General features: G+C 46.8%; 1 protein-coding gene across 5 annotated transcripts; it reads left to right on the top strand.

Moving 5' to 3' along the window:
- Positions 1-1023: 1023 nt before the first annotated feature.
- Positions 1024-13490, top strand: ING4 (inhibitor of growth family member 4). Of its 5 annotated transcripts, none has more exons than XM_009003482.5 (8): positions 1024-1073; positions 7018-7089; positions 10663-10829; positions 11011-11116; positions 11297-11402; positions 11649-11796; positions 12682-12743; positions 12833-13490. In XM_009003482.5, exons 1-8 carry the CDS (start codon positions 1037-1039, stop codon positions 12870-12872), a joined length of 738 nt encoding a protein of 245 aa, XP_009001730.1. In that variant the 5' UTR covers positions 1024-1036; the 3' UTR covers positions 12873-13490. The 5 variants fall into 5 exon arrangements, with proteins under 5 accessions (XP_009001730.1, XP_009001729.1, XP_009001728.1 ...); XM_009003481.5 differs by having other exon boundaries at positions 11294-11402; XM_009003480.4 differs by having other exon boundaries at positions 11011-11125.
- Positions 13491-14086: the final 596 nt, after the last annotated feature.

The raw sequence follows: 14086 nt of genomic DNA, 5'->3' as shown, positions 1-14086 counted from the left end.
TAATACTGCTCCATACCTGAATCCCTTCAGAATCATGATGCTAACATCACATATAAATAAAAGCAAAACAAAAACATGAGATTTCCCCCTTAAGAGAGTAGCAAGAGGGGCCAGGCACAGTGGCTCACACCTGTAATCCCACCACTTTGGGAGGCCAAGGTAGGCGGATCACCTGATGTCAGGAGTTAAAGACCAGCCTGACCAAGGTGGCCCATGCCTGTAATCCCAGCCACTCGGGAGGCTGAGGCAGGAGAATTGCTTGAACCCAGGAGGCGAAAGTTGCGATAAGCTGAGATCGCATGCCATTGCACTCCAACTTGGGCAACAAGAGCGATCAAAAACGAGGGCAAGGCTGAAAGTAATATTTTATAAGTGAAAGTGTATTCGAGCATAAAGGACAGGAGCTATGAACAAAAGGTGTGCAGAATTATAGCTTTATTGAGTCATTCTTTGTATTTATAAGTAGAAAGTTGATAATCTTTCTCAAGTTAAAAAAATGATGCTGGGGGAGATGGTGTTTGGTGAGTTAAAAGAAATGAAGAGGGTTTAAATGTCTCAAGGCCTGATACTCCTCAACTTCCTTAAGAAACCAGATGGCTTGAAAAAAGTCATATTCTGCAAAAGAGGGAAAGAAATGTTGGATCTTCCAGCTGCTGAGAAGGGATGTTTACACAATACAATCCTAAAGAGAACGGTTACCCCCACACCGATTACCATGCTTTCCCGTTTTGGAGGGAAAAAAGTTTGCCAGAGAATGCAAAATGGCGACCTCCAGTGACGTCATACCTGCCGCGGTCGCGTCTTGGAGTCTCTGTAAGGGCGGAAGCGGGCTACAGTTGCCTCGCTATGGGCAGTCGTGGCTACCATGCTAAAAGAAAAGTTTCAGCGTCGGGCGGATGTGTATCGGCGGTAATTTAGTAAGGGCGGAAGTTTCCCTTTTAAGGGCGGAAAAGCTTTAACCCCAAAATGGCTTCGGCCCCTGTCGCGTTACAGTCACTTCCGGGGCAGATCGGAAGTTGCTTTGTTTTGCTTCGAGATGGCTGCAGGGATGTATTTGGAACATTATCTGGACAGTAAGAGCAGGCTGGAGGCGGGGGTCGGGGCCGTAGAATGGTGGGGGGATCAGGGCTGAGAGGATCTGTAACACTTAAGTCCCAGTGATGACAAGGTCAAATTGTGAAGGGGTTCTGTGGCAGGAAATATTGGAGGGTGCGGAGAAAGAGGGGGCGGGGCAGCAGGATCAAGGCCCTGCTGTTGGTTGTAGATGAGGGAGGGGCTGCGGGGTGGGAGTTAGGGAATGTGTCTTGAAGGGCTAGGATGCTTGGCGGGGAAGATAATTGCTGCCCCCATTCTCCAGGGTCTCAAGGCCTCAGTAGATTTTTTTTCCCATAGTCGTTCAGAATCGGTATCACCCACTACCACAGCAGTAAAGACCTCTTTTTCACTCCATTCTTATTCAGAAGTGGCTTCTCGTGGGGTTGAGAGTGGTGGTGCTGAGTTACCACTGTCAGATGATGAACTGGAACGTTTCTTTCCATGGAGTAAAAGATCTCATTCCCATCAAATGAAAATCTGGTGTTTATGCCATTTGTGTAAACCGCCCCTGCACAAAGCCTACTGCCCTGTGCACTGACATTTGTTTTAGGGTCCGGAGTCATTTAGTCAACAAATACTTATTGAGGTCCTGCTGTGAGTCAGACATAATGTCAGGCACTGGGGTTAGAAAAATGAATAAGACGAGGCCCCTGACCTCAAGAAACTCATAATCTAGTAGGAAACAGATTCTGCAAATAATTATAAAACACTGTGACAAGTGAAATAATGGAAATACATTAAAAAGGACAGTTGGTAGGCAACGCTGGAGAAAAGGGGGATAATTACCTGGGGATGTAGGAAAAGCTTTACAGAGGAGGTGATGTTTGAATAGGGTCTTGAAAGTTATTTGCCAGTGAGGAGAGAAAAAAAGAAACTCCAGATTGGGGAAAGCATCAGCAAAGGTAGTGTGATGGGTTTGTGGTGGTGTCAAGGGTGTTTGATATTTATGGCCCATAGGTCAGTATATTCAATATTTATGACTCTAAGGTAAGAGATTGAGAAACAAGACTGGAGAAGGAGGCTGAGGCTAGATGGGACAGGGTCTTTTAAGCCAAACTAAAAAGTTTGCATTTTGAAGTACAGTGATTTTTATAAAGGAAAATGATGGATATATGGTAAACTGGAGCATGATAACATTGGTAACAGAGATCAGTTAGTGATAATGTTCGAGGACAGAGATAAGAACCTGATTTTAGGGAGTTACAGACGTATTTAGGAGTTAAATATGAAAGGACTGACTGGTTGAGAGAGAAGGAAGAATCTAAGGTGGCTTCTTCCTGCTAAGAAAGTTAGATGGGCAGGCTGGGCACAGTAGCTCGTGCCTATAATCCCAGCACTTTGGAAGGCTGAGGTGGGCAGATCACTGGAGGTCAGGAATTCAAGACCAGCCTAGCCAACATGGTAAACAGTCTCTACTAAAAAAAAAAAAAAAAAATCCCAGCTACATGGGAGGTTAAGTCAGGAGAATCACTTGAACCCAGAAGTTTGCACTGAGCCAAGGTCATACCACTTCACTCCAGCCTGGGCAACAGAGAGAGACTCCATGTCACTCTCAAAAAAAAAAAAATGCTGAAGGCTGCGCATAGTGGCTCACGCCTGTAATCCCAACACTTTGGGAGGCTGAGGCGGGTGCATCACCTAAGGTCAGGAGTTCCAGACCAGTCTGGCTAACATGGTGAAACCCCATCTCTACTAAAAATTATCTGTGCGTGGTGGCAGGGGCCTGTAATCCCAGCTACTTGGGAGACTGAGGCACGAGAATCCCTTGAAGTTCACACCATTGCGCTCCAGCCTCAGTGACAAGAGTGACACTGCACCTTGAAAGAAAAGAAAGTTACTCAGAGAAGAAAAGATCATGCCAACTGCTGCAGAGTTATTTTTTAGGATAGGCCTAATAACACCATTTGATTTGGTAAGTAACCAGTGGCTTAAAGTAATCTCGGTGAACTGGTGGTAGTAGACCTGAGGTTGTTGGTTAAAACAGTAGAGGCCTTTTAATTTTTTTAATTCATTTTTGTTTGTTTGTTTTTTTCTTGAGACAGAGTCTCACTTTATTGGCCAGGCTGGAGTACAATAGCATGATCTCGGCTCACTGCAACCTCTGTCTCCCAGATTCAAGCGATTCTCCTGCCTCAGCCTCCAGAGTAGCTGAGATTACAGGTGCCTGCCACCATGCCTGGGTAATTTTTGTATTCCTTTTTTTAAGATGGAGTTTCACCATGTTGGTCAGGCTGGTCTTGAACCCCTGACCTCAGGTGATCCGCCCACCTTGGCCTCCAAAGTGCTTGGATTACAGGCGTGAGCCACCATGCCTGGCCTAATTTTTGTATTTTTAATAGAGATGGAGTTTTACTGTGTTGGCCAATCTGGTCTCAAACTCCTGACCTCAGGTGATCCACACGCCTTAGCCTCCCAAAGTGTTGGGATTACAGGCATGAGTCACCACACCAGGCCTCCTTTTGTTTATATATACATACATACATATACGTATATATAATTTATATGTATTATGTATAATATATAATTTTTATAGAGACAGGGTCTGGACATGTTGCCCAGGCTGGTCTCAAACTCCTGAAATCAAGCGATCTGCCTGCCTTGGCCTCCCAGAGCACTGGGATTACAAGCATGAGCCACTGTGCCCAGCCAGTAGAGGCATTTTTAAAGTTTTAGGTGCAGTCTTGGGAAGAGATTTTTTTGTACTGGGGGACAAATATTCATGCATTTATTCAAGTATTTACTGAGTACCTGCTCTATGCAAGTCATAATTCTAAACACTCGGGAAGCAGGAGAGAATAAGATAGCCATATTCGGCCTGGGGAGACATACCAAATAACTAATTACACAATTATTATTTTTTTCATTTTTTGTTTTTTGAGACAGTCTTGCTCTTTCACCCAGGCTGCAGCCTCCCCCTCCCTGGTTCAAGCAGTTGTTCTGCCTCAGTTTCTGAAGTAGCTGGAACTACAGGCACGGGGGCCACTATGCCCATCTAATTTTTGTTTTGTTTTGTTTTTGAGATGGTCTCCTTCTGTCACCCAGGCTGGAGTGTAATGGTGCGATATCAGCTCACTGCAACCTCTACCTCTTGGATTTAAGCAATTCTCTTGCCTCAGCCTCCCAAAGTGCTGGGATTATAGATGTGAGCCACTGTGCCTGGCCCTAATTTTTGTAATTTTAGTGGAGAGCCATGTTGCCTAGAATGGTCTCAAACTCCTGGCCTTGAGCGACACGCCCGCCTCCCAGAGTGCTGTGTTACATGTGTGGGCCACTGCCCAGCTAACTGATTACACGTTTATTTAATTACAGTTGGATAAGTGCTTTTAAAAGGTGGATAGCATACCTTGACATACATCAGAGTCTAGGAAAGTTGAGTTTGAGCTGAACTTTGGAAGAATGAACAGGAATTTAATAGACCAAGAGGGATGGAGTGGACAGGATGTGGAGAAGCAAGCAGTGCGTTCCAAGCAGAGAAAACAGCTTGTGGAAAGCCAGATGGCAGGAGGAGCACAGGCCAGTTTGAGGCACTGAGAGGAGCACAAGGCAGACTGACATGAGTTAAGGCTGGTGTGAGGTAAGCAAGGGCCAGCAAGTGCAGACCATCTTAAGAGCAATAGGAAGTTACCAGAAGGTTATAAGCTAGAGAGTGACTTGATTAGGTTTGCATTTTTTATTTTTATGGGGTTTTTTTGTTTGTTTTTTTGATTCAGTGTCTTGTTCTGCCACCTGGGCTGGAGTGCATTGGCATGATCTTGACTCACTGCAACCTCTGCCTTCCGGGTTCAGGGGGTTCTTGTGCCTCAGCCTCCCAAGTAGCTGGGATTACATGGATGTGCACCATGCCTGACCAATGTTTTGTATTTTTAGTAGAGATGGGGTTTCACCATGTTGCCCAGGCTGGTCTTGAACTCCTCAGCTCAGCTGATCCTCCCACCTTGGACTCCCAATGTGCTGGGATTACAGGCATGAGCCACCACACCTGGGCAGATTTGCAGTTTTTTTTTTTTTTTGTTTTTTTTTTTTTTGAGACAGAGTTTTGCTCTTGTTACCCAGGCTGGAGTGCAATGGCGTGATCTTGGCTCACCGCAACCTCCGCCTCCTGGGTTCAGGCAATTCTCCTTCCTCAGCCTCCTGAGTAGCTGGGATTACAGGCACGTGCCACCATGCCCAGCTAATTTTTTGTATTTTTAGTAGAGACGGGGTTTCACCATGTTGACCAGGATGGTCTCGATCTCTCGACCTCGTGATCCACCCGTCTCGGCCTCCCAAAGTGCTGGGATTACAGGCTTGAGCCACCGCACCCGGCCATAGATTTGCAGTTTTTAAAAAGGACATTCTGGCTACTATATGGAAGAAGACTGGAAGTGTTATATGTATAACAGAGGATACCAGAGACTATTTGTAACTTGAGGGCAAAGAGTTTGGAGACAGAGATTGAAAATAAAGGAAAGGGGCCAGGCTCAGTGGCTCATGCCTATAATCCCAGCACTTTAGGAGGCCGAGGCATGTGGATCACCAGAAGCCAGGAGTTCGAGACCAGCCTGGCCAAAATGGTGAAACTCTGTCTCTACTAAAAATACAAAAATTAGTTACATGTGACAGCACACGACTGTGGTCCCAGCTACTCTGGAGGCTGAGGGAGGAGAATCCCTTGAACCTGGAGGTGGAGGTTGCAATGAGCCGAGATCATGCCACTGCACTCCAGTCTGGGCAATACAGCAAGACTCCATCTCAAATAACAAAAACAGAAAGGAAGGAGAAGAGCTTATTTGTGTGTTTTTTTGTTTTAGAGAAGGAGTCTTAACTCTGTTGCCAGGCTGGAGTGTGCATTGGCGCAATCTTGGGTCACTTCAACCTCCACCTGCTGAGTTCAGGCGATTCTTCTGCCTCAGTCTCCTGAGTAGCTGGGATTATAGGCATGTATCACCACGCCTGGCTAATTTTTGTATTTTTAGTAGAAACAGAGTTTCACCATGTTGTTCAGGCTGGTCTCAAACTCCTGACCTCGTGATCCACCTGCCTCAGCCTCCCAAAGTGCTGGATTACAGTTGTGAGCTACTGCGCCCAGTGGGAAGAGTTTATTTGTAAGGCAGGTCACTGAAGGCAAAAAGGGCGGGATAGCTGTGCAAAAATGGAAAGGTTTTGGAGAGAAATAGATGAGCATGGCTTCTCATGGGAGAACTGATAAGTCCTGTCACAGATAAATCCAGAGGTTAAGAGGAAGGAAAACTGATCTGCACTTTCTTTTTTTATTTTGTTTTGTTTTGTTTTGAGATGGAGCCTCACTCGGTGGCCCAGGCTGGAGTGCAGTGGCTCGATCTTGGCTCACTGCAACCTCTGCCTCCCAGCTTCAAGCATTTCTCCTACCTCGGCCTCCCAACTAGCTGGGACTACAGGTGTGCGCCACCACACCCGGCTAATTTTTTGTATTTTTAGTAGAGACAGGGTTTCACTGTGTTAGCCAGGCTGGTCATGATCTCCTGACCTTGTGATCTGCCCGCCTCAGCCTCCCAAAGTGCTGAGATTACAGGCGTGAGCCACCCCGCCCGACCTTGTTTGTTTTTGAGACAGGATCTTGCTCTGCCACCCAGGCTGGAGTGCAGTGGCTCAGTCACAGCTTAATGTAGCCTCTGCCTCCTGGATTCAAGTGATTCTCGTGCCTCAGCCTCCCAAGTAGCTGGGATTAGAGGTGCAAACCACCATACCGGGCTAATTTTTGTATTTTTAATAGAGTTGGGGTCTCACCATTTGGCCAGACTGGTCTCAAACTCCTGGCCTTCAGTGATCTACCCCCTCGTCCTCCCAAAGTGCTGGGATTGCAGACGTGAGCCACCGTGCCAAGCCTGAACTGCACTTTAAAAGGAGCTATAAGGCCTATGCACAGTCAGTCCCTGTGATTCTTTGTTTCTCTCTCTTCTCTAGGTATTGAAAACCTTCCCTTTGAATTACAGAGAAACTTTCAGCTCATGAGGGACCTAGACCAAAGAACAGAGGGTACGTACAGAGTAAAATTTTTTGTGATAATGAGTGTGTGTAATCATTTATTTTTCTGCTTGGTGTTACCATATCATCTAGTATGATCTAGAGAACTGTAGCTTCTCTCTCCTTTTTTGCTCTCCTGCAATTCTTAAAACAGAATAATGATCCTCATTTCTGTATCAGCTTTTTTTTTAACAAATAGAGTACTGTGAAAACGCCTCAGGAATTCAAAGATACTATGTTCTTTGTGTCTTCCTCAAGAAGAATTAGGCCAGGTGTGGTGGCTCACACCTGCAATCCCAGCACTTTGGGAGGCATAGGCGGGTGGATCATTTCAGGCCATGAGTTTGAGACCAGCCTGGCCAACATGGTGAAATCCCCATCTCTACCAAAAATACAAAAATTAGCCAAGTGTGGTGGCATGCACCAGTAATCCCAGCTACTTGGGAGACTGAGACATGAGAATCATTTGAACCCGGGTTGTAGTGAGCCAAGATCATGCCATTGAACTCCAGCCTGGGCAATAGAGCAAGACTGTGTCTCAAAAAAAAAAGAAGAAGAAGAAGAAGAATTAAAGTCAACTGGAGTCATTTCTGCTCTCCCTGTTTGATATATTTATAGGATGACTAGAATGTTTCTACTTCTCTGCATTGTTAATGTTACTATCACAAAATTCCCCGTGTGACTTTAGACCAACTTATGTTGGTAGATGGGAGCTTTGCTATATGAGAAGTCCTTAAAAGAGAAAGAAACAAGAAAACAGAGAGGAAAGAAAGAAGCAGTAATTGACATCAGGATCTCTACACTGTTCACGCTTACGGAAGCATCAGATACCATCTCCAGCCTTGAACATTGAGCAAATTGGGCTGCATTGGGGCATTCTCTTGGTTTCTTCGAATCAAAGATGACTGTTGGAGCTATCCCCATACCCACTGAAGGATCTTTAGGGCTTATCTTCCATTCTGTGTAGCCATGTTCAAGGATGTAACAGGCTGGTTTTGGGATATGTGAAGCTGTGTCTTAAATTCTTTGGGTAAGTTTACTCGTGAAAAGGTGAACATCATTGAAAACCCTGGACATAGTTTCCTCAGAACTGCCTGATGAATGGTGAGAACCAGATTGCTTTTTTTGTAATACAGATGTAACTCTTGAGTTCATGCATAGAAAGACCAGCTGGGGCTGGGCAAAATGGCTCACTCCTGTAATCCCAGCACTTTGGGAGGCCGAGGCGGGCTGATCACGAGGTCAGGAGCTCGAGACCATCCTGGCCAACATGGTGAAACCCCATCTCTACTAAAAATATAAAAATTAGCTGGATATGGTGGTGCACACCTGTAATCCCAGCTACTCCGAGGCTGAGGCAAGAGAATGGCTTGAACACGGGAGGCAGAGAGTGCAGTGAGCTGAGATCACACCACTGCACTCCAGCCTGGCAACAGAGCGAGACTCCGTCTCAAACAAAAAAGGAAGACAGTTGGAGATTATGGAACTCTATGCTTTTTCAGCCTCTTCCAAGGGCCTGGAATAAAGTGGAGTATAAGCAGTGTATTCGCAGATGATCCTGGTTATCTGTTGCTGCACTACGTTATAGTCAGACTTGTCTCTTTCTACTGACACATTTATGAATGCTACCAAATATTAGTAAACATCTATAGTCTCAATCTCCTGGAACATTCTTCCAATATTAAAACATTTGGGGCTGGGCGCGGTGGCTCAACACCTGTAATTCTGTCACTTTGGGAGGCAGAGGCAGGTGGATCTCCTGAGGTCAGGTGTTTGAAACCAGCCTGGCTCACATGATAGAAACCTGTCTTTACTAAAAATACAAAAACTAGTTGGGTGTTGTGTGTGTACTTGTAATCCCAGCTACTCAGGAGGCTGAGGCAGGAGAATTGCTTGAACCTGGGAGCTGGGGGTTGCAGTGAGCCAGGATGGCACCATGCACCCCAGCCTGGGTGACAGAGTGAGACTTAATTTCCAAAAATATATAAAATAAAACATTTGGGAGGCCAGGCTCATGCCTGTAATCCCAGTACTTTGGGAGGCTGAGGCAAGCAGATCACTTGAGGTCAGAAGTTCAAGACCAGCCTGCCCAACATGGTAAAACCAAATCTCTACTAAAAATACAAAAATTAGCCAGATGTGGTGGTGCACACTTGTAGTCCCAACTGGTTGGGAGGCTAAGACATGAGAATTCCTTGAACCTGGGAGGCAGAGGTTGCAGTGAGCCGAGATTGTGCCACTGCACTCCAGCCTGGGCAACAGAGCGAGACTCCATCTCAAAACAAACAAAAAAACACCTTTGGAGCAATATCTAAGATGGAAAAACAGGTAAAATAAGTGATGGAAAATAAAAGCAAGTTGCAATGATGAGCCAAATAGTTTGGGCACCCTGGGTGCAGTGGCTCACACCTGTAATCCCACCACTTTGAGAGGTTAGGCAGGTGGATCATTCGAGCCTAGGAGTTCAAGACGAGCCTGGGCAATATAGTGAGACCTTGTCTCTACAAATAATTTTTAAAAAACATTATCAGGGTGTGGTGGGATATGCCTATGGTCTCAGCGACTCTGGAGGCTGAGGTGGGAGGATCATTTGAGCCAAGAGGCTACAGTGTGATCCATGATTATGCCACTGCACTCTGGGCAACAAAGTGAGACACTATTTCAAACAAAAAAAATAAGTTAGCAGTAAGATAAGCAGAAGAATTGCTACATGAATGGAATAAGGTCGAATTTTAAATTGCATGATATACCCAACTACTCAGGAGGCAGAAGTGATAGAATCACTTGAAGCCAGGAGTTGGAGGCCAGCCTAGGCAACAAACATGAGAGAGACTCTGTGCCTGTCTCTAAAAATCAATAGATTAGGCGAGGCATGGTGGCTCACCCCTTGTAATCAATCCCAGCACTTTGGGAGGTCAAGGCAGGCAGATTGCTTGAGCCCAGGTGTTCGAGACCAACCTGGGTAATGTCAAGAAACCCCATCTCTACAAAAAAATAGAAAAAATTAGCCAGACATGGTGGTACCTGAGATGGGAGGATCACCAGACCTCAGGAAGCTGTGGCTGCAGTCCATCCTGGGCCACAGAGTGAGACCCTGTGTCAAAAAGTAAAATATTAATACATAATTTTAAAATGTGTGATATAGATGTATAGACTTGGGAACCAGCAGCGCAGATGACTCAGCCTGATTCGCAGCAGACAGCTGCTGTGGGATGTTTCTGAGAAGGAAACAATGGCTTTTGAGACAAAATGCAAGAAACAACAAGGCCTGCAAAGAAGCATCTTCAGACATGAACAAAAATATCCTTCATATCACTGTGGTGTGCAAAGGATCCCATGCTGTGTTGCGATAATTTAAATTCCAAGTGTGATAGCAATGTTTTCAGCACCTTGAAAGGACCTTTAAGGCAAATATTGTCAGTATGTTGCATGACTTGAGTGCATGGCACAGTACCTCTGAACATTGAGTACTTTTTACTTGGAAGGTTATGCTAGTGGATGGAAAAGGTCCAAGGAACAAGAGGAAGAAGTGTGTTTCATCTAGCCACTCGGGCCATTGTGACCAGGCCTCTGTCTCTGTTGTAGACCTGAAGGCTGAAATTGACAAGTTGGCCACTGAGTATATGAGTAGCGCCCGCAGCCTGAGCTCCGAGGAAAAATTGGCCCTTCTCAAACAGATCCAGGAAGCCTATGGCAAGTGCAAGGAATTTGGTGACGACAAGGTGCAGCTTGCCATGCAGACCTATGAGATGGTATGGCCCTGTTCCTGGCTCCCCACCTACCTCCCATCTAATCCTCAGGGTCTTAGACCCCCCCCCTTCAACTGTGCTGGGACCTGTTTGGGGTCTGCGAGGTCCATAGACTCTGCCTTAACCTATTTTGTTTAATTGGAACTAGTTTTGTACCTCTCCTTTCTTCTTCCTTTCCACCCAGGTGGACAAACACATTCGGCGGCTGGACACAGACCTGGCCCGTTTTGAGGCTGATCTCAAGGAGAAACAGATTGAATCAAGTGACTATGACAGCTCTTCCAGCAAAGGCAAAAAGAGTGAGGAGGGGGGCGGGGCTGTGAGAGTTGGGGCGAGGATTCAATGAGAGAAGACGCCAGCTCTTCATCTGGTGGGGAGTGGGGCAACAGGTTGGAAAGAGAGGAAGAGAAGAGGACTTAACTCATCTTTCTGTCTCCCTGCCTTCTGGCTTTCCCCCTCTTCCCTAGAAGGCCGGACTCAAAAGGAGAAGAAAGCTGCTCGTGCTCGTTCCAAAGGGAAAAACTCAGATGAAGAAGCCCCCAAGACTGCCCAGAAGAAGTTAAAGCTCGTGCGCACGTGAGTGTATCAGGGAGCCCTTTGCCAGATGACGTCCCCTTCTCTCCCAGTGCCCCACTTCCAGCCTGCACTGCCCCCTGCCACTTTCTGTATCTCTGCCAAGAACTCTTCTTATCATGTTGGTATCTGCTGGAGAAGAGAAGCCACAAATCATTTGCCCCACCAGGATCTCCTGCCACCTCTGAAAGCCTCAGGCTTTAGCTTCCCTTCCTGTAGATGACACTTTCTCTTCCTCTTGGCATGCAGAAGTCCTGAGTATGGGATGCCCTCAGTGACCTTTGGCAGTGTCCACCCCTCTGATGTGTTGGATATGCCTGTGGATCCCAACGAACCCACCTATTGCCTTTGTCACCAGGTCTCCTATGGAGAGATGATTGGCTGTGACAACCCTGATGTGAGAAACATTTTGCCTCAGGATGGGGGGTTGTGAGGGGCATGAAGGGAGCGGGTACAAGAGGGAAAATCCCACAGTTGAGTACTGGGACTTCAGACTAGAAGGAAGACGGGCTGGGCATGGTAGCTCTCGCCTGAAATCCCAGCACTTTGCGAGACTAAGGCAGGCAGATCACTTGAGGTCAGGAGTTCGAGACCAGCCTGGCCAACATAGTGAAACCCCTTCTCTTCTGAAAATACAAAAATTAGCTGGGTGTGGTGGCACACACCTGTAATCCCAGCTACTCGGGAGGCTGAGGCAGGAGAATCGTTTGAACCTGGGAGGCAGGGGTTGCAGTGAGCTGAAATCGTGCCACAGTACTCCAGCCTGGACAACACAGCAAGGCTCTGTCTCAAAAAAAAAAGAAGAAGAAGAAGAAGAAAAGGCCTGACTCGGTGGCTCATGCCTGTAATCCCGGCACTTTGGGAGCCCGAGGAGGGTGGATCACTTGAGGTCAGAGTTTGAGACCAGACTGGCCAACACGGTGAAACCCAGTCTCTACTTAAAATACAAAAATTAGCCAGGCGTGGCAGCGTGTGTCTGTAATCCTAGCTACTCAGGAGGCTGAGGTGGGAGAATTGCTTGAACCTGGGATGTGGCGGTGGCTATGAGCTGAGATGGTCATTGCATTCTAGCCTTGGCAACAGAGTGAGATTCCATCTCAAAAAGGAAAAAAAAAAAAGAATTCAAGGAAAATGGTGGGAACTGGTTGGCCTTGGGGCTTCCAAGAACTCTCCAAAAGGATGGAGTAAAGGACAGGACATACCTAAGGAATCTGGAGGGGCTTTCTCTCCTTCCTCTGGCCCATCCTGGCCCCTGACTACGTTTTCCTTCTTCCTCTTCCAGTGTTCCATTGAGTGGTTCCATTTTGCCTGTGTGGGGCTGACAACCAAGCCTCGGGGGAAATGGTAAGTAGCAGGGGTTGGAGGGTCCCTAAGGTGAGTGGTAGAGGGCATTCTCCCTTTCACTTACTTTTCTCTCCCCTTCTGTTTTTCAGGTTTTGCCCACGCTGCTCCCAAGAACGGAAGAAGAAATAGATAAGGGCCCTGGATTCCGACACAGTTTCTTCCACATCCCCTGACTTGGGCTAGTGGGCAGAGGAATGCCTGTGCTGGGGCCAGGGGTTCAGGGAGAAGTGGATGGCACAGTACTGTCATCCCTTCTCCTCCCCTCTCCCCACTCCCGGTGCTGAGGCTGCATCAAACCCTGGTAGGGAGGGGTGCTGCAGCCACTAACGGTATGTGCTCTCCTTCAGTCCTCTCCCTTCAAAGGGACGTGGTCTTGCCCACTGTCCTTTTGCCTCCATGCTGAGGTTGGTGCTGTATTTCAGAGGGAGGGTCCTTTTCATTCCCCTTGCTTTGTACTTAAGGACTGGGGTATAGCATGGGGGCAGTCCCCTAGACCTCTTCATTCCCCCTCCTCCTGTGGTGAGGGCTAGGTATGATCAACACTGTCTTCTCCATTCCCTTCCTGCTTTTTTCATGGTGGGGGATCCCCCAGGTTATCTAGGCTCTGGCCGTAGTTGAAGGGGAACCCCTTCCTCTGTGCCGAGAGGATTCATCCTGGCCTTGTGAATGGGAGAGGGGGCAAGGTGGAATGCAGATAACTCACATGTAAAAGGAACTTGGGTAGGTAAATAAAAGCTATACATGTTGGCCTGCTGTGTTTATTGTATAGACATTGTTTGAGTAAATGTGCCGAGCACTTCTTTTTGCATCCTCTGGGTTGGATACAATGTGAGATGATGGCATGCCACAATTAGGACCCGACATGAAACCAGAGTGATGCCTCTGCCCGAGAACCCACAAGTTCTCAACTTGGGAAGGACAGAGGTGCTGAAGGGTGGGCCTCAGACCAGGGGTCTCCAAAACTTTGTAAATTGTACAGCTTTTCTCCATAAAACATCTTTCACTTAATTTCCAATAAATGATTTATTTCTGTTATACATGTGTACTACTATACCAAATATTAGCTTGATTTATTCCCTTATTTTTTTTTTGAGACAGAATCTTGCTCTGTCACCAGGCTGGAGTGCAGTGATATGATCTCAGCTCACTGAAACTTCCACCTACCAGGTTCAAGTGATTCATCTGCCTTAGGCTCCCTAGTAGCTGGGACTATAGGCACGAGCCACCATGCCCAGCTAATTTTTGTATTTTTAGTAAAGATTGTGTTTTACCATGTTGGCCAGGATGGTCTTGGTCTTTTGACCTCATGATCCACCCGCCTCTGCTTCCCAAAGTGCTGGGAT

This window comes from Callithrix jacchus, chromosome 9, assembly GCF_049354715.1.
Source record: "Callithrix jacchus isolate 240 chromosome 9, calJac240_pri, whole genome shotgun sequence".
Taxonomy (NCBI): Eukaryota; Metazoa; Chordata; class Mammalia; order Primates; family Cebidae; genus Callithrix; species Callithrix jacchus.
This window is presented reverse-complemented; position numbering and strand designations above follow the sequence as displayed.